We start from the raw sequence: 18,357 nt of genomic DNA on the forward strand, positions 1-18,357 counted from the left end.
TCTAAAATTGGCAGTTTTTTATGGCTAAATTTAATGCTTTATTAGTTCTTGTAGCAAAGAGCTGTATTGGTATGTCTGAAAATTTTATTTGCTTTTACTTTTGAATAGTGATATTATCAGGATATGGATTGCTCAGTTGACTTATTTTCTCTAAAAGCTCTTAAGATATTATCCCTGTTAACTTTTTTTTTTTTTAAACGTTTTATTTATTTATTTGACACAGAGAGAGAGCGCACAAGTAGTCAGAGGGGGAGGAGGAAGTGGGCTCCCCGGTGAGCAGAGAGCCTGGGTTCTCTGAGCTACATTGATTGGAGGATCCTGAGATGATGACCTGAGCCGAAGGCAGAGGCTTAACCCTCTGAGCCACCCAAGTGCCCCAATCCCTGTTATTTTTTTTGCATTGTTATTTTACTAATGAAGTCTGCTGTCAGTGTGATTGTGTTATAGTAACTATCAGTTAAGAGTTTTTCCTCTATCTTTACTATATTTAGGTGTGAATTTATTTTTACTTATTCTGCTCAGGACTTACAGTCTGAAGGCTCATTTCTTCAGTTCTGAAATTCTTAGCCATTATCTTCTTTAAATAGCATCTGTACCTCATTTCCTTCATGAACTTCTAGAACTTTTTTTTTTTAAGATTTTATTATTTTATTTATTTATTTGACAGAAAGATCACAAATAGAGAGGCAGGCAGAGAGGCGGGGTGGAGGAATGGGGGAGGGTGGAGCAGGCTCCCTGCTGAGCAGAGAGCCCAATGTGGGGCTTGATTCCAGGACCCTGAGATCATGACCTGAGCTGAAGGCAGAGGCTTAATCTAACCCTGAGCCACCCAGGCGCCCCTAGAACTTTTATTTAATATGATGCATACTGGAGTTTCTCATTCAGTGCTTCAGCTTTCTTCTCTTTTGTAGTTCCTTTTCTCTTTATCTCTGTGCTGAATATCTGTGTTCTACTTCATTAATTTTCTTTTCAGTTATCTCTTGTTTACTGTTTAACTTGTGTTTTGAGTTTATTCAATACTATATTTTATTTGTCTTTGATCCTTTTTTAGCTCTATTTTCACAGATTGTTTGTCTCTTTAACCCCCTCAACATTGTACATATAAATTTTTGAAGTCTTTTCAGATTGTTTTATTTTCTGTGGGTTAGGTTTTTCTTTTTTGCCTTAATGTGTTTGTTAGCATACTCTAATAGTATTGGGTTTCTTCATGTATTGTAATTTTATTTTATGAGCCTTTTTTTTTTTTTAAAGATTTTATTTATTTATTTGACAGAAAGAGATCACAAGCAGGCAGAGAGAGAGGGGGAAGCAGGCTCCCTGCTGAGCAGAGAGCCCTGTGTAGGGCTTGATCCGGGATATGACCTGAGCCGAAGCTTTAACCCACTGCACCACCCAGGTGCCCCTTTATGAGCCTGTCTTAAGTTGGTGACCTACTTGTGCCCTGGGAAGTGTTCTAATGAGACAATTTTGTGTTGGCAAGGTTCCAGAGAAGCTTCTCTTTCTGTTGTTGAATGAATGTGTGAATTCACCTAAAAAGGAATCCCAGGAAGAGAAGTAGATATGAAGCAAAAATATTAACTTTTGTTTTGTGGACATTTTGTTTGGAGTTCTGAGTTGATTAAAGAAGGGGCTTTATTTTCTGGTACCTTTTTTTTTTTTTTTTAAAGATCTTACTTATTTGTCAGAGAGAGGGAGTGTGATAAGCAGCGGGAGAGGCAAGTGGAGGGTGAAGCAGGCTCCCTGCTCGCTGAACAAGGAGCCTGAATTGGGACTCTATCCCAGGACCCTGGGATCACAACTTGAGCCAAAGGCAGACACTTTGAGGACTGAGCCACCCAGGTGCCCCTCAGGTTCACCTTTTAACCTTTGTCTTTTTTTTCCTGTTCCCAGTAGTGGTACTTACAACTAACCCCATATCAGCTGATACTGGGCCACTTGAGCTTTGAGTTCCCTTTTGTTTCTGGAACTTCAGTTTTGCCTTTGAAGTTGGGGACTCAGTTATATATTTTTCAAAGTACATTTTAATTTTTTATATTTTAGTTATTTCTGTGTTTAGCTATTTCAGGTGGTCTTTCCGTATTTGCTTAGTCATCGTTCTTGAATGGAAGTCCACATCAGTCAACTTATGGAAACTAAATTTCACTTAACACTGTGAAGATAAACTAGTTTGTAGACTTTTGGCCTTATAAAAAGAGTCCACCCCTACTTCCCCCATAATTATGCATTTTAGTAAATTGGCATTTAAAAATAATCTAATAGGCCTGAAATGAGTCTCTTAGAACTTGAAATTTGAAGTAATGAAATACATTCTAGGGATATTATACATAAAGCTGGTCAGTTTGTTTGTCCCTTTAACATTGTACATATAAATTTTTGAAGTCTTTGGCTTTGGCTTTGGCTTTGGAGTTTGGGTTTTAGTTTTGAATAATGATCCAAACTCACCATGACAACCAGCATTCAGTGACTGAGTCCGGAGCACAGTCATCTGATCTATACTAATTATAAGGGTATACTTACTCATAACTCAAATGGAAAATGGCTCTTATTTTCAAAGCAAATATTTATATAAGTTTTAAATTTATTGACTAAATACAGAAATAGATAGCAAAAAGATCCCTGAAGAAGCTTCAGCTCTTTGTTTTGGTGGTGAGATACTTTGGCTGCTGGGTAATCTGTCAGGTTTAAGTCAGCCAAGGAATAGGATTTGCTGATATCTATAGACTTGAATTTATTCCCTCTCATTGGAACTTCTTTTCATGCCTCAAATTTCTGAATTCCAAGCTTGTCTGAAAGTCTTTATGGAAAGTAAGAATCTTTCTCTGAGATGTACCTTTCCACTCCTTGTCTACTCTGGGTTGGGTTTCTTCTACAGTGTTTGTGTTATTTTGCTTCTACATTTCTTAAAATTTCATGTATACTGATTTGTGTGCATTGCTTCTTCCTTTGCCTTAATATTCTTGGATGTTTTTATCTCCAGATTCCTTAATATATTTAGTATGATAATTAGATATGGATGAATTTTTGTTGTCATAACTGTGATGTCTGTGTGAATTGAACCCGGTTTACTGGGTTCAAAAAACAAAGACTTGCATCAAATTATCATTTACACAGGTATAATGATAACTTGATAATGTTGTTTATTGCTCAACAAAAATATTCCTTTATTGAGATGCTGCAAATTCTGAACTTCCTCAATATTTTACGTATGTATATGTGGACATTCTTCTACCTTTTATAACTTTTTTTCATTTGTGAACTTTGCACTTGATATTCTTGGTTTGCCTACTGTTTCTTCCTTTTCTAGTTGAGTTTGGAATCACCCTCAGGCTCAGTGATTAGCAGGATTGATTCAGAAAAACTGTTACTCTCATGGTTGCATTTTATTAGAAGGAGAAAAGAAATAGATTAAAATTAGCAAAGGTGCTTGGTATGAAGCTCAGGAGAAAATAGGTGCAAGCTTCCAGAGGTCTCTTTTCAATGGAGTTGCACAGGGGATGCTTAGTTTTCAAGTTACTATGTCTGACAATATGCAGGAATATTGCCAACCAGGAAAGATTACCTAAACCTCCATGTCTAGGTTTTTATTGGGAAATGTTTATAAAGAGGTGCGCTCTATATAGAACTCACACCACATCCTGAGACTCTAGCCACCCTTACCATTTGGTGTAGCCAAATACAGCATGGCCCAAGGCCACAGGCATACAAAAACTGTCTTATCAGGTAGAATATTCCAAGAGTTAGAGGTCATGTCACAGGAGCCATTCAAGGGTATTGGAGATAGGCCTTCCTTAGGAATGTACAGGATTTGAAGAACTGAGGTCAGCAAACTTTCCTGCACACTAGTAAATGAATGTTAATTTTTCAAGACCATGTTTAAGTGTGATCTGTTCATTGTAAGAAGTTAGTTGCTCCCATAGTTTTATTCCTATAATTATAATTATCTCCTTTGGAGTTTTATTATACTCTGTGTTTCTTGAAAGGTTAGTAACTCAATGCCATCTTATATATCTTTTTCTCCTTTCTCTTTCCCATACTGTTTCTTCCTTTGATTTGAAAATTTATTTTTATGCATTTCCTTTAAGCATCATCTTTGTATGTACTTTGTATTATAAAAACTATGTTTTGTTTTCAAACATATAACTTTGAGTTTATTTTAACAGTGTATATATAATTTGGGAGGGTTTGTGCTGTGGTGAGTACTGTGAATTGTGTAAGACTGTTGAATCACAGACCAGTACCCCCGAAACAAATAATACATTATATGTTAATTTTTAAAAAAGCACACACACAAAAAAACAGTGTATATATCTATTGGGAGACTGATATTCGTACTTTAATTAACTTATTTAGAGAGTGTGTGCACATAAGCAGGGGAGAGGGTGGGGGAGTGGGGCAGAGGGAGAGGGAGAGAGAATCTCAAGCAGGTTCCATGCTTGGCATGGAGCTAGTACAGGGTTCAACCTCATGACCCTGAGATCATGACCTGAGTGGAAATCAAAAGTTGGATGCCCAGTGGACTGAACTACCCAGGTGCCCCCTGATATTCCTACTTTCAGAATGATACTGTATTTAAGTTTCTGTTTTCTGTTGCAGCTTCTATAATTTGTATACTTAAAACTCTTGGGGATTCTGTTTATATCTATGTATGGTGCTTCCTATAATTTTAAGTGGTTATAAACTATCAAAAAATTACATACTAATCTTGAACCCTTTCTTGAAAGTAAGGATTATATCATTTATGCTATATCCTCAGTTTCATGGCTGACATACTAGTTTGCTGTGTTGACTGTTGCTATTTTTTAGTTTTTAACTTCCATAGGTTTATTTCTTCTTATAGGTAGCTAGATCACTAGGAGGTTCAGGCACATAGGATCTTTCTTCCCACATGAAAGTGAATTCAAGTAGTTCTGAACCAAATCAGAATTTATTAGGTGATAGATTGTGTATTTTTATTGCTGCTGTAACAAAATTGCCATTAACTGGGTGGCTTAAAATAAAGCACATTTTAATCTCTTGCTATTGTCAGTTTTACTGGGTTACTGTCAGGATGTCTGCTAAAGTCAAAGTATAGTCAGGTCTGGTTTCTTCTAGAGGCTGTGAGGAGAAAATCCCACTTTCTTGTCTTTTTCAGGTTATAGTGGCCACTTGTATTTCTTAGTTTATTGCTTCATTCCCAAACCATATGACTCCAATCTCTGCTTCCATTGTTAACCCCTTCTCCTTTTTGGTAGCCCAGTCTTCCTCTGTCTCCCTCTTACAAGATGACATTTAGGGCCCATCAAATAATTCAGGATAGCATATTCTCATCTGAAGAGCCTTAATTTAATTGTATCTGCAAAGTCACCTTTGCTCTATAAAGTGACACTGACAAGTTCCAATGATTAAGATCTGAAAATCTTTGGGAGCCATTATTTGACTAACACATTGTAATAAAGCACTTGTAGAGTATAATAAATAAGTAAAATTTTTTTTTTATATATATAAACACGTGTTTGTTTTCTCTTTCTAAATAGCGTATCATTTTCCTCCAATGGAGTGACTCACTGGATTATTTTACTCAGCTCTTAATGTTCATTTCTTTGGTCTTCATATGGGCATCATGCACAATTTCCTTATTTTTTTCCAAGGAATATTTTTTAATATTTTTGTTCTGTGTTGTAGTTGGTGTAATACGGTGCCCAGTATGCCGCCAGGAATGCAGACAGATAGACCTTGTGGATAATTACTTTGTGAAAGATACATCTGAAGCTCCTAGCAGTTCTGATGAGAAGTCAGAACAGGTATGCTTCTCAATTTTTCTTTAAATTCTTATCTTGGTATTAAAATGTAAATAATAAGAAAAATATGTTTGAATAGTTACATGATAATAAGGTAGTTCAGGTATAGTTCTATTTTTCCAATTGAAAATAAAGGCTATTTATTCTGTACTATCATAACTAATTAAATGAGATGAAAAGTACTTAAGAATTTAAATCTTCTGTAAGTTTTTGTGTTCTCAAGACTTAGATTTTTACTCACTTGAATGTTTGATATGGAAGGAATAGAATTTTATTGAAGATAAATGGATAACAAACTAATTTTATTCTAGTCATTTAGTATATTTGAGAGCAGGTCAGTTTTTATTTTGTGGATTTATATTGTGTAAATTTGATGTAGATTACTATTTATTTTCTCTTGTAGGTATGTACTAGTTGTGAAGACAATGCAAGTGCAGTTGGCTTTTGTGTAGAATGTGGAGAGTGGCTATGTAAGACATGTATTGAAGCACATCAAAGAGTAAAATTCACTAAAGATCACTTGATCAGGAAGAAAGAAGATGTCTCAGGTAAGACAGAAGCAGTTTTGTTGATTAATATACTATTAATCTCTCTTACCTCACAGTAATTCTATTTATTCTTCATATGCTTTGGATATCAGTATTAATAAGAATTTAGAAAGTTAGATAAAAATTTTTAGTTTAAAAATATATGTTTTATTTTACTGCAGAATCTGTTGGAGCATCTGGTCAGCGCCCTGTTTTCTGCCCTGTACACAAACAAGAACAATTGAAGCTTTTCTGTGAAACATGTGATAGATTGACATGTAGAGACTGTCAGCTATTGGAACACAAAGAACATAGGTACAGAAGTCATAATTGCTTAACAAGAAATCTTATTGAAATATTTTGTAAAATTAATTATTATTACTTAATCCATAATTTTGTTTGTTAGCATTTTCTTAATTTTATAAATTTCTTAAAGCAAGATATATTTTCAATGAATTATTTAATGGTTTCCACATTCATATATGATTATCTTATGAATATTTGTTAAAAATATGTATCATTACATTTGGGTTTTTAAGAAAGAGGTTGTATTATTTATTTGCTGTGCTTCTGGTTTAGATAAGCTTTTTTTCAAGTATACTATGGTATTTAGGCCCTAGGCTATAATCTAAAAAGGTAATATTCCAGGGGCGCCTGGGTGGCTCAGTGGGTTAAGCCGCTGCCTTCGGCTCAGGTCATGATCTCAGGGTCCTGGGATCGAGTCCCGAATCGGGCTCTCTGCTCAGCAAGGAGCCTGCTTCCCTCTCTCTCTCTCTGCCTGCGTCTTTGCCTACTTGTGATCTCTCTCTGTCAAATAAATAAATAAAATCTTTTAAAAAAATAAAATAAAAAAAATAAAAAGGTAATATTCCAGCAGGAATGGCTGATACACATTTTAACATCAAAGCATAACTATACTGATTTCATGTTAGATATAAACCCCTTGTTTTTCTGCAAACTGTGTGTCTAAGCAAGCATAGTTACTAATTTTTAAATACATAGCTTTCTATTTCAACCCTATTATGTCCTCAGAATTCAATACTGTTCACTTATAATGAGTCTATTATGTTTGAATTCTTCTGGAAATGTACTAAAATTTCTAGTTAGGAGTATAACAGTCCTCCAGAAAATTTTCCAGTTTCTATTAAATTGTATGTAGTTTAAAAGATCGTCTTGCTTACCCATAGTCCGGCCTTTTCTAAAGTGTTGTTACAGTACTTCTGCTGATTTGATGGAAATAGGTTTTATGAATCTCTTGCCAGAAAAGAGTAGTTTAAGTTGTATTAACCACATTTAAATGTGTTTCTTAACTGTAGGATGTCTTAGTGCTTTTAATTCCTTAAGTTCATTGGAATTCGTTAGAATCCTCTTAAAGAGGGAATACATTAGTCCTAATAGCTGACAATTATGCTTTCTTAGTTTGTGTGAGGCACTTTTCTGAATGCTGCATGTTTGTTTAATTCACACCCAACTATCCATGAAGTGTTAGTATTGGTATCATGACTGTTTAAAGGTGAGGGAGCCTACTTACAGAAAGCTTTAGTAATCTGTACAGTCTCACCATAGGTAGCAGAACCTGGGTTTGAACACAGGCGTTTGGATCTATACTAAGCCTGCATGTTCATTGTCTTCCATATGGTATATAGATGCAGACACAGTGTATGGAGTCTCTCAGACTTGACCACATGAAAGTAATGATCTTTGTTCTTTTTTACTGTTCTATAGAACATTTATTTAGAATTGCTACTTTAAACTTTTGTAACCTTAATTTGTTCCCAAATGTTTCGTCTTACCTGCAAGTTGGCTGGTGTTTCACTTGAAGTGACTAATCTTGTAGAGGCCTTCACCTTAGGGCCAAATTTTACCATTGATTGTTTTGTAAAAATCTCAGTTAAGACATTAGATTATCATTCTCACAGCTGCAGTCAGTCAGATATTTGAGCACTTGGGTTACTTACACTTTTTAAATTGTTGGTAAGAAGCAAAAAAGAGAAGGAAGATGGCATCCTTTTCCCCATGAAAGAATCATTTCACTTGTCCTTCCCTCACAGTTTAACTTTCCTTTGCCACTTAGTTTCAGGTCCTAATCATCTCTTCAATGTTTTCTCCCTTTTCTTTAGCTCACCCTATATTTTTTCCAGGATAGACTCTTATAGAACTCATGTCATTGCACTATTTTATTCATTCATTCACTCATTCATTCATTCATTCACTCATTCATTCAGAAATGAATGAGAGGGAGAGTGGGAGAGAGAATCTCAAGCAAATTCCATGCCCAGCCCAGTACAGAGCCCCACATGGGACTTGATCTCATGACCCTGAGATCATAACCTGAGCTGAAATCAAGAGTTGAACACTTAACTGACTAAGCCCCCCAGGTGTCCCTGTCATTGCACTTTAAAACCCTAGGTTCCTATTACTACAACACACTTAGAGTTGATCTCCCTCCTCTGAGTTTTACCTTGTCAAATTCATTCTGTCCATGTTGCTGGCAGGATCATTTTGCTAAAATAGAGTCCCCCCTCACCTCTTCCCCCCCTTTTAAAACACCTTTCAGTGGTTACCCCATCGCTAAAGTTTTGGGTGTTTAATATAGCATACATTATTGAGTCATACTAATCTTTTCTCTTTATCATCTGTACAAAGTTAGGAAACAGCCCACAGACTACCTTCATTTCTGACATCAACTGCAGAGTTTAATAAAAACCCTAATGGGAAAACAGCAAGCAGTTCAGCTCATCAGTATGATTTGTTATTACCATCTCCAGTTTAGAGCCTTCTGAACAGGGTGCTGTCTGTTCACCTTGGAACTGTTATCCATAAACCATTTTGTGTCCCCTCTCTCTTTTAAATTTAAATTTATTAGTTTGTTCAGTTTTGAAGTGTAGTTGACAGCCAGGCAGCTGTTTTTTGGTTCTCAGACAGCTGATCATAGGGTACTGCCCATATGATTCTAGGATTCAGCAACTCCTTGAGTGGTTTTAAAGTTATCATTGGGGGGAAAAGAGGCTATTTGCTCATAAATACAATAAATAACTCTTAGCATCCTGCTGGTCATATGTTACTGAACAAACCCATTTCTGTTTTATACTCTTCTGGGCACTGCCTGCCTGCCTGCCTGCCTGCCTTCCTTTTTTCCTTTTATTTATTTATTTAGTTAGTTAGTTGAGAGAGAGACAACACAAGCAGGGCAAGCAGCAGAGGGAGAGAGAGAAGCAGACTTCCTTTCTAGCAGGGAGCCAGTTGTAGCGTGATCCTAGGATCCTTGATCCTAGGACCCTGAGATCATGACCTGAGCTGAAGGCAGATGCTTAACCGACAGAGCCACCCAGGAGCCCTAGTCACAGCCTTTCTTACTAGACTGTTCCTCTGTTGCCCAGTATGTTGTGTGTTTCATGTTGCAGACTTATATCATGTCCTTCAGTCATAGAGTCAGCCTCAATGCCCAATAGCAAATTACTAATTTTCTCTCAAGTGGTATATATTTTAACATGGTATCCAGAAATTTTCTGGTCCAAAATCTCAATTGTTCCTGCTTAGTGGCATTCACTGGCTTTGCCATAAGCCCTAGTCCACATAAATATGTGTTGTTGACAGTCCCCAAATTATGTCCAACTGTGTATTGTAGGGGCCCAAGAGCATGGGGTGATAGATTAGTTTTTGCATTTGAAACATGGCCTACCTTTGTTCAGGATCCCATTCAAATACAGCCTTCTTTTGGATAGCTGTGTTGATTGGTGCTGTTGATATTCCCAGATGTGGAATATGTGTCCTTCAGAATTCAAATATACCAGCAAACGTTGGGCTTCTTGTTTAATTTTAGGGATAGGTGGCAAAAACAATTTATTTTTCTTGACCTGTGGAATGTCAAGGTTTGCACCTGAGTAGATTATTCCTAAGAATTTTACCAGTTTGGGCAGGTCCTTGGACCTGGTGGATTTATTAACAGCTTCTTTTGGTTATATATGTCCTTCTTATATTTAAGTCTTTATCTTTAGTTTGTGGTATTGTCATGGTATCATCAAGATGTGTATCACTTCTAACCGCTGTGTACCAGTAAGCTGAGGAATTTAAGTAACCCTTCGGCAGTATAGTAAACGTAAATTGGGATCTTTCCATGTGAAGGAAAATTGCTATTGGCTTTTTTGGGGGGATTGAGGCGGAAAAGGAAAAAACATACACAGGATCATTTACTGAGTATCATTCTCTTTTAGCCTGCTATATATTTTTTTCTACTATTGAAATCATATCAGGGACTACTGATGTTACAGGGGCTCTACTTTATTCTAGCTTTATAGCCTACTGTTAGGCTTGATGAGCCATCCATTTTTTTCCACAGGCTACATATACATTGTTATTGTTTAGAGAATTCATTGTTACCAGACTCTGGCTTATTATAATTTATCATTAGAGTGGTAATCTATCACCAGGTATCATATACTGTCTCAAATTAAGTTTTGTGGGCTCAGTTTCATTGGTTCCTGTTTTAGCATGTCTAATCAAGACTGGCCTTTAGATGAATTTATATGCCTTCTGTTTTACAATACCAGTCAGATATAACATCCATTCCAATAATATAGTCACGTGAAGGAGATGTAACCACTTCACAGAAAGTCTGTTCTGACATTCCAACTTTCATCCAAATTTTTGCCTTAATCCTGTTAACTATTGCTTCTCCCAGTCTATCTGTAGCTCCTCATTAGGACTTCTAACATTTTAGAATTATAGTGCAGTGGGCTCTCATGTTAAGGAGTGCCTGAAATGTCTCTTATCCACTCCCTGGCTATGTCACCCACACAAATGCATATTAACTGGGTTCTCCAGTGGGTTGAACCAGAAGACCCTTGCTTCTCCTTCAGTCTTCAATTTGATTAATTTATAGGATAGGGGCGCCTGGGTGGCTCAGTGGATTAAAGCCTCTGCCTTCAGCTCGGGTCACGATCCCAGGATTCTGGGATGGAGCCCCGCATCAGGCTCTCTGCTCAGCAGGGAGCCTGCTTCCTTCTCCCTCTCTGCCTGCCTCTCTGCCTCCTTGTTATTTCTGTCTGTCAAATAAATAAATAAATCTTAAAAAAAAAAAATTTATAGGATAGTTACTCCTGGTAATTCCGGGTCTGGTTTTTTCACTGTCTTCTTTATCCTCTGGCTTTTAAAATTTCTCTAAAATGGGGGTAAATACAGCAGAGCTGTTTAGGGCCCTTTAATGTTGGGGAGCAGCAAAAACTTTCATTGGTCCACCAGACGACCTCTAGTCATGCTACATCAAGATCTTTGTTCCAGCCTCATCAATATCTGCTTTATTCATCCCATTTTTTAATAGCCATCTGAAGATTTTTATCTTGCTGTGTTAAATCCCTTGACTCTCCCATTTGTTTTTTCCTTTTTTCTCAAGAAAATTTCTCTAGTTTTCTTAGCATCTTTAAGGCGCATATTGGGAACCTGAGAAAATAGATATGATAAGGGGTTTTTAGGTTGTTGCTAAATATTGCGGCAGTAAGGTTACATGGGGTGGCCATGTGAAAGAGTCCCCCTTAATCACAGTGTTTACTATAACCTCAGTAAGAATCATACTCAGTAGGTGAATATCCTATTTTTCATAATGCTAATCCAATATGCCTAGCATAAGAAATGTTTGGGGGAATCTCCACATTTATAGGAGTACAGTCCTTTTCCTGTATTTCAGGGTCAGCAAATTTTATGGGATCATTTATCTAGTCTACTAGGTTAGTTGTCCACTTGGGAATGACCTCCTGTGAGTCTGAATTATGGATAGCCATTTTTGGTTGTTCACTACTGAGTTGTGTGTCCCAGCTCAAACTTTGATCTCTTCTGTTTTGCATCATTCAGAATCAATGGTACTGCTTCCAGATAGTCATTCTCACAGTATTTTAGTATAGGTTTCCTTCCAGAAACATTGATCTACAAAATGAGACATTCCTTTGGACTGTACTCTTTGATTTTACTAGTTTCTTTTGTCTTTTCCTCAGTTGGACTACATTCTGTGACCAGAGGTCATTGAGGTAGTCTCTGTTTTCCCAGAGTACTTTTTCCCTTTGGAGTGACCCTGAGGCTAGAAGTGGCCATAGTTCAGACTAGCTGAAGCCTAAGCTTTGCCCAATGTCAGTATCTGTCCCAACACACTTCATTTTAGCTGCTGCAGAATCAATAACCAAATGATTGTATAACTAACTTGTTTCTTACTGGTTTGCATTTCCTTTTTTTCCATGGAGTCAGTTTTAGGGAGTTGGGTCTACGTTTCTAAATTCCACTGATAACTTACCTCTAGGAACTTTAGCTGTAGTTTTAGACCATGAATGACTAGGTAGTCATCCAGGAATCAAAGGTTCATAAACCCCTGTTTTCTCATCCTTCCTCTTCCCAAACCTCATATTTCAGTGAGTAAGGATCATTCTAATGACTCCCATTTCTGATACCAACTATGAAGTTAGAGAATAATGCACAAGTGCCCCCTCACTTTTGACACCCAAGTGCGGAATTTGAGGAGCACCCAAACCACTTTTTTTTGGAGAGAGAGCACACGCAAGTGTGTGCATGCACAGGGGGAAGTGCAGAGGAGAGAGAGAGAGACAATACCAAGCAGGTTCCATACTCAGCATGGAGCCCAACGCAACTATCTCAGCAACCCTGAGATCATGACCTTAGCTGAACTCAGCAGTTGGACATTTAAACAGCTGAGCCACCCAGGTGCCCGCCAAACCACCCTTCTGACACCTGTTGTAAATTGAGGATTTCCTGAGTCTACTGTCAGGTTCGGTAATTTGCTTGAACTCACTGGAAGTTGTTATACCGAAAGGATAGTGTAGGGATACAGATTAAAATCATTCAAGGAAAGATGTATGGTGCAAAGTCTAGGAGTGTTCCAAGTGTGGAGGTTCCGGTTGTCTTCTCTCAGTGGAATCGTGGACATAATTAACTCTTCCCAACAATGATATGTTACAGTATACATGGAATACTGCCAACCAAGGGGGCTCGTCTGACCCTGGGTGTCTAGAATTATAAATATAAAATTTGTGATGTAAGTTTATAAAATTTATAAAAATTGGAGCTTTGTCATATAGAACAGATTTCACTCTCAGTGTGACTGACTTATCTTTAGCCCCTCCTGAGGTTGAGCTTGTTCTGGGTGACGTAAAGCTCCCACTATATACCCTATCTTTAGCATGTAGGCCAAAGTGCCAGATAAAGTATTTTATAAGGTAGTACATTTCAGTACTCCTAATAACTGAGACAAAACCCCAACTCCTATTTGTTAAGGTTAACTCATTATTACACAGTTTGTTAACTCCTACTTGTGCTCTTAACAGTAGCAAATCCTGTTTTAAACTCTCTGCCTTTACAAATGCTTTTTCTTAACTTATAAAACACGTTCCTTATCTGTCAGAAATAGTTATCCTTCGGGACGCCTGGGTGGCTCAGTGGGTTAAGCCGCTGCCTTCGGCTCAGGTCATGATCTCAGGGTCCTGGGATCGAGTCCCGCATCGGGCTCTCTGCTCAGCAGGGACCCTGCTTCCCCCTCTCTCTCTGCCTGCCTCTCCATCTACTTGTGATTTCTCTCTGTCAAATAAATAAAATCTTAAAAAAAAAAAAAATAGTTATCCTTAAAAAGTCTTTAAAAAAAAAAAATCTTCTCAAGGGGCACCTGGGTGGCTCAGTGGGTTAAGCCTCTGCCTTCGGCTCAGGTCATGATCTCAGGGTCCTGAGGATCAAGCCCCGCATCGGCCTCTCTGCTCAGCAGGGATCCTGCTTCCCCCTCTCTGTCTGCCTACTTGTGATCTCTGTCTGTTAAATAAATAAATAAAATCTTAAAAAAAAAAAAAAAAAGAACTATTTACCCCTAAAACTAGTCACCAACAGTTTTGCTTCATCTTTCCCACTCGTTTTCCCTACCTGGACTTTAAGGTCTTTTACGACTGATTCTTCAGGGGTCTCAATTTTCTGTATGTTTATTGATCAAGTCAGGTTTCCCATCTCCTCTTGACTCAGTTATGTGATTGTGATAATTTATAGTTTCTTAGAAAATTACCTATTCAGTAGAAATTTTAAAAATATTCAGTTAGAATTAAATACCATTTTAAGATTTGACAAAAATCTCTGGTTCTATCTCTTGTTCATAATGTTGTATAGTTGAGTTTATTTTCTTTTTCTTTATTAGCCTGGCCATAGATTTGAGTATTTTATTGATTATTTGAGTGATGCAGTTCTTAAAGTCACTTATTCTGTTCTTTAAAATTTTTCTAATTCTCAGAGCTCTCTTACATCTTTATTCTTCCTTAGTTCGGTTTTGTTGTACTTTTCTTAGATTCTTACATGGAATCTTTAGTTTATCAAAAAGATTTAATCTCATTCCATAATCATTATTGACTCATACAGTCTGTAATTGTAGTTTTGGGTCCTCTCTACCCTGTTTGAAAAATAATTGCTTCATATTCTAGTGATAAAGATGAACTCTGATGTGTGTATGCCTGTGTATTTTTTTTTTTTTTTAAGATTTATTTATTTGTCAGAGAGAGAGTGAGCGAGAGCGAGCACAGGCAGACACAGTGCAGAGCACAGGCAGTCAGAGGGAGAAGCAGACTCCCTGCGGGGCAAGGAGCCCAATGTGGGACTCGATCCCAGGACGCTGGGATCATGACCTGAGCCGAAGGCAGCTGCTTAACCAACTGAGCCACCCAGGTGTCCCCTGTGTATCTTTTTTAATAAAAAGATTTATTTTAGAGAGAGCGAATGTGCACTTGAGTGAGGGTATGGGCAAAGGGAGAGAAACCCAAACGACTCCCTGCTGAACATGGAGCCTCATGTGGGGCTCAGTCTTATAACGCTGAGATTATGACCTGAGCCAAAATGAGTGGGGTGCTTAACCAATTGGGGCACCCAGGCACGCCATTTATATATATGTATACATATATATATATACACACGCACTTATATATACACACTTATATATACACACTTTTTTGAGTGGGAGAGAGCATGCACCCAAGTATACATATATGTATATAATGGTATATACATATATGTATATACATACATATATGTATACCATTATATACATATATGTATACTTGGGTGCATGCTCTCTCCCACTCTTAAAACATATATATATGTATACATATACATATATATATATATTATTTTTTTAAGGGTGGGAGAGAGCATGCACCCAAGTATAGGGGAGAGGGCAGAAAGATAGAATCTTAAGCAGACTCTGGAGCTCGATCTCATGATCTGAGTTCATGATCTGAGTCAAAAATCAAGAGTCGGACACTTAATTACTCAACTACCAGGTGCCTCTGTGCATCTTTTAAATGCAGAAAGTGTAGTACCAACTTTAGAAGCTGGCTATAGGGATTGAATGAGAATTTTACCTGTAAAGTGCTTAGCATAGTAAGTACTCAGTATCAGTTAAGCTATTAGTACTAACATTGTGACCTGTATTTTCTTTTTTCTCTCATTTTATAAACATTGTATTGAAGTCTTTGGTGCTAATGTCTTTAATCTTTATGGCCTTGGAAGTTCTCAAAAAGAAAACAACTATAGAACTTTATGAAATTTTGTACAGTTTTGAACATTACATGGTTTCTAGCTCTACCATGGGGTTATCTCATTTCCCTCTATAATTCTGTTTGCAGTTAATGAATAAAATAAGTATAGACTTAAAAAAAAATGAAAATGAGAGAAGAGACACTAAGGGATATTTTAGTGAATTTTTCAAAAGCTGGGAAATGGATTGAGTATATGGTGGATCTGATGATAATTGACCTAGTAGGTTGAATGAATAACAACCCAAGGGCCAGCAAAGGAGATATATAAAGGAAGCTATGTGATTTAATTCCTAGACACCTATAGATCAGGATTTAGAGATGATAGGTATCATAGAATTTGGGCTTACTCTCTTTGGTGATACTAGGTCTAGATGGAGAGTGGGGATGAGGTAAATGGCTGACGTTGGGGAGGTTAAATGAAGTCTGCATTAAACTGTGGGCTCTTTACTTTCCCTGACTTGCTTCTACATTGCCAGTGGTGACTGTTTTTTTGTTTTGTTTTGTTTTTTAATTATTCCTTGCTATCCTCCTCTCTGGAATTAGAGAGGTCTTTTCATTCTCTGGAGAAAGTGATCAGAAGAGACCTCTAAATGTTGACATTTGGGGTTCATTTCTAATTAAGAAGATTGCCTTACGTGAAGCCTATCAGTTCATAGTTCTGTTCTCACACATGACTCTAAGCAATTTTTTAAAAAAATGTATTTCAGTGTCAATGGATGAAAGGATCATCTGACACTTGAATAGAGCCACCCTCATGTACCATATGCCGTACATTGTGGGCTATGTTGAGAATTCTTAACTCTTCCCACTCTTGTCTGCTTCACATGTAGAGACTGAAAAAGCTAAATATTTCCTTTCTCAGCATTTCTGGCATCTGACCCCAGGTTTATGCCCATAAAATGTAAATGGAATTCTGCTTAGTTTGTGATTTTTAAAAGGGACAAATGTTGCTGTTATCAGCTTTTTTCCATCTTTTTCCTTCCTTGAATTAGGATGTAATGCCTGGTACTGTGACACCATTATATGTTCATGAAGGTAAAGCCAAGATCATCTCAGAGACTGTCGCTTTGATGTTGTTCAGCTAGCACCATTAGCTACATCTGGTCTTATTACATGTGTCTTTATTAGTCACTGCAGCTGTACACATTTCTGATTGACACAGCCACCCACATGAAAGAGACTGAAACACTGAATAAGAGGGCCATGAAGGGCATAAGATAATATAGGAACAAAAGGAAATGTAAAATCAAACAAAATTTTGACATCCTTAAAAATATGATAAGCTATTAGTCACAAAGTAAGGATAGAATCTTTGATAAAGAAATCATTAAGAAAGAGTTCTTAGAAGCATGATAGCTGAAATAAAAAATTAATAGGTTTTGTAGATAAATTAGTCTCCTAAACTCTAGTTAGAAAATAGAGCAAAAAGAGAAAGGACAGATAAGAAAATGACAAGATACCAAGAGCCAGCAATACAAATTATAGAAAAAGAAGTGATCAGATAAGTAATCCAAGAAACTCTCCTAAGAACCTAGAGTTGCCATCTGAAAAGACCTATTATTTGATTAAAAAAAATCCATAAAAAAGTATATCTCACCATAAAATGACTGTATGCTTTGGATTAAAATGAAGATCAGCAAAATTTCCAAAGTAGGCAACATGTAATGAAATGGGAGTCTAAATAGGATCCTTAAAAATAGCAATACCAGGAGACAAGATGGAACAGTGATTTAAGAAGTTGGGAGCTGAGAGGGAAAGATTTTCAATAGATATCTGTAGCTAATAGCTAGATTTCTATAGCTAAATTGTTAGTATTTTTTCAAGATTAAAAAAAATTTTTTTAAGTAATCTACCCCCAACGTGGGGCTCAAATTCATAACCCCAAGATCAGGAGTCACTCCACTGACTGAGCCAGCCTGGTGCCCCTTCTGTAGCTAAATTATTAATGTGAAAGTAAGATGTAGACATTTTTCAGCATGCAAGGACTCAGAAACTGCCTCCCATGCACCTCTTTCTGGAGCACTATTAGAGAATGTGATCCACAAAAATGTCAGTCAGCCAGAGAGTACATGATGAATTGTGAATGTCATTCTGGGCAACAACTCTACAGTAGCTAGTTTAACTGAAGCATTAAGACTGAGGATATCTCCAGGAAAAAAAATTTAAAAATGGAACCACTTCTAATAAATTTGGTATTGTTAGATCATTTGAAAAATAATATTGACAGATTTTTGACTTATCAGTTGGAACATGAGATTCATTAGGGATTGGTGAATTGAAAATTAAAAGAAAACAGAGGGCATTCATTAATTTAAAAAAAAAAGTCTATAAAGAAAAGAAGTTGGCTTATCACTGGCCAATATTTACTTATTCATTTATTCAGCAAATAATTGCATGCCTGCTGAGTGCTATGCATGGTATATTTCATTGAGCAAATTAAACTCATTGTCCATAAGGACCTAATTTTTCATAAGAGTCAAGCAAGTAGTA

General features: G+C 36.9%; 1 protein-coding gene across 4 annotated transcripts in view; it reads left to right on the plus strand.

Annotated features, from left to right (window-relative positions):
• Positions 1-18,357, plus strand: part of TRIM33 (tripartite motif containing 33) — a 115,691-nt gene that overhangs the window by 44,609 nt on the left and 52,725 nt on the right. For all 4 annotated transcript variants that reach the window (XM_032361146.1, XM_032361145.1, XM_032361143.1 and 1 more), the window contains exons 2-4: positions 5,662-5,780; positions 6,181-6,325; positions 6,487-6,619. In XM_032361146.1, the coding sequence (XP_032217037.1) occupies positions 5,662-5,780; positions 6,181-6,325; positions 6,487-6,619 (397 nt within the window). The remainder of the gene's footprint in view (positions 1-5,661; positions 5,781-6,180; positions 6,326-6,486; positions 6,620-18,357) is intronic.

The sequence above is a fragment of the Mustela erminea genome, chromosome 10, assembly GCF_009829155.1.
Source record: "Mustela erminea isolate mMusErm1 chromosome 10, mMusErm1.Pri, whole genome shotgun sequence".
Taxonomy (NCBI): domain Eukaryota; kingdom Metazoa; phylum Chordata; class Mammalia; order Carnivora; family Mustelidae; genus Mustela; species Mustela erminea.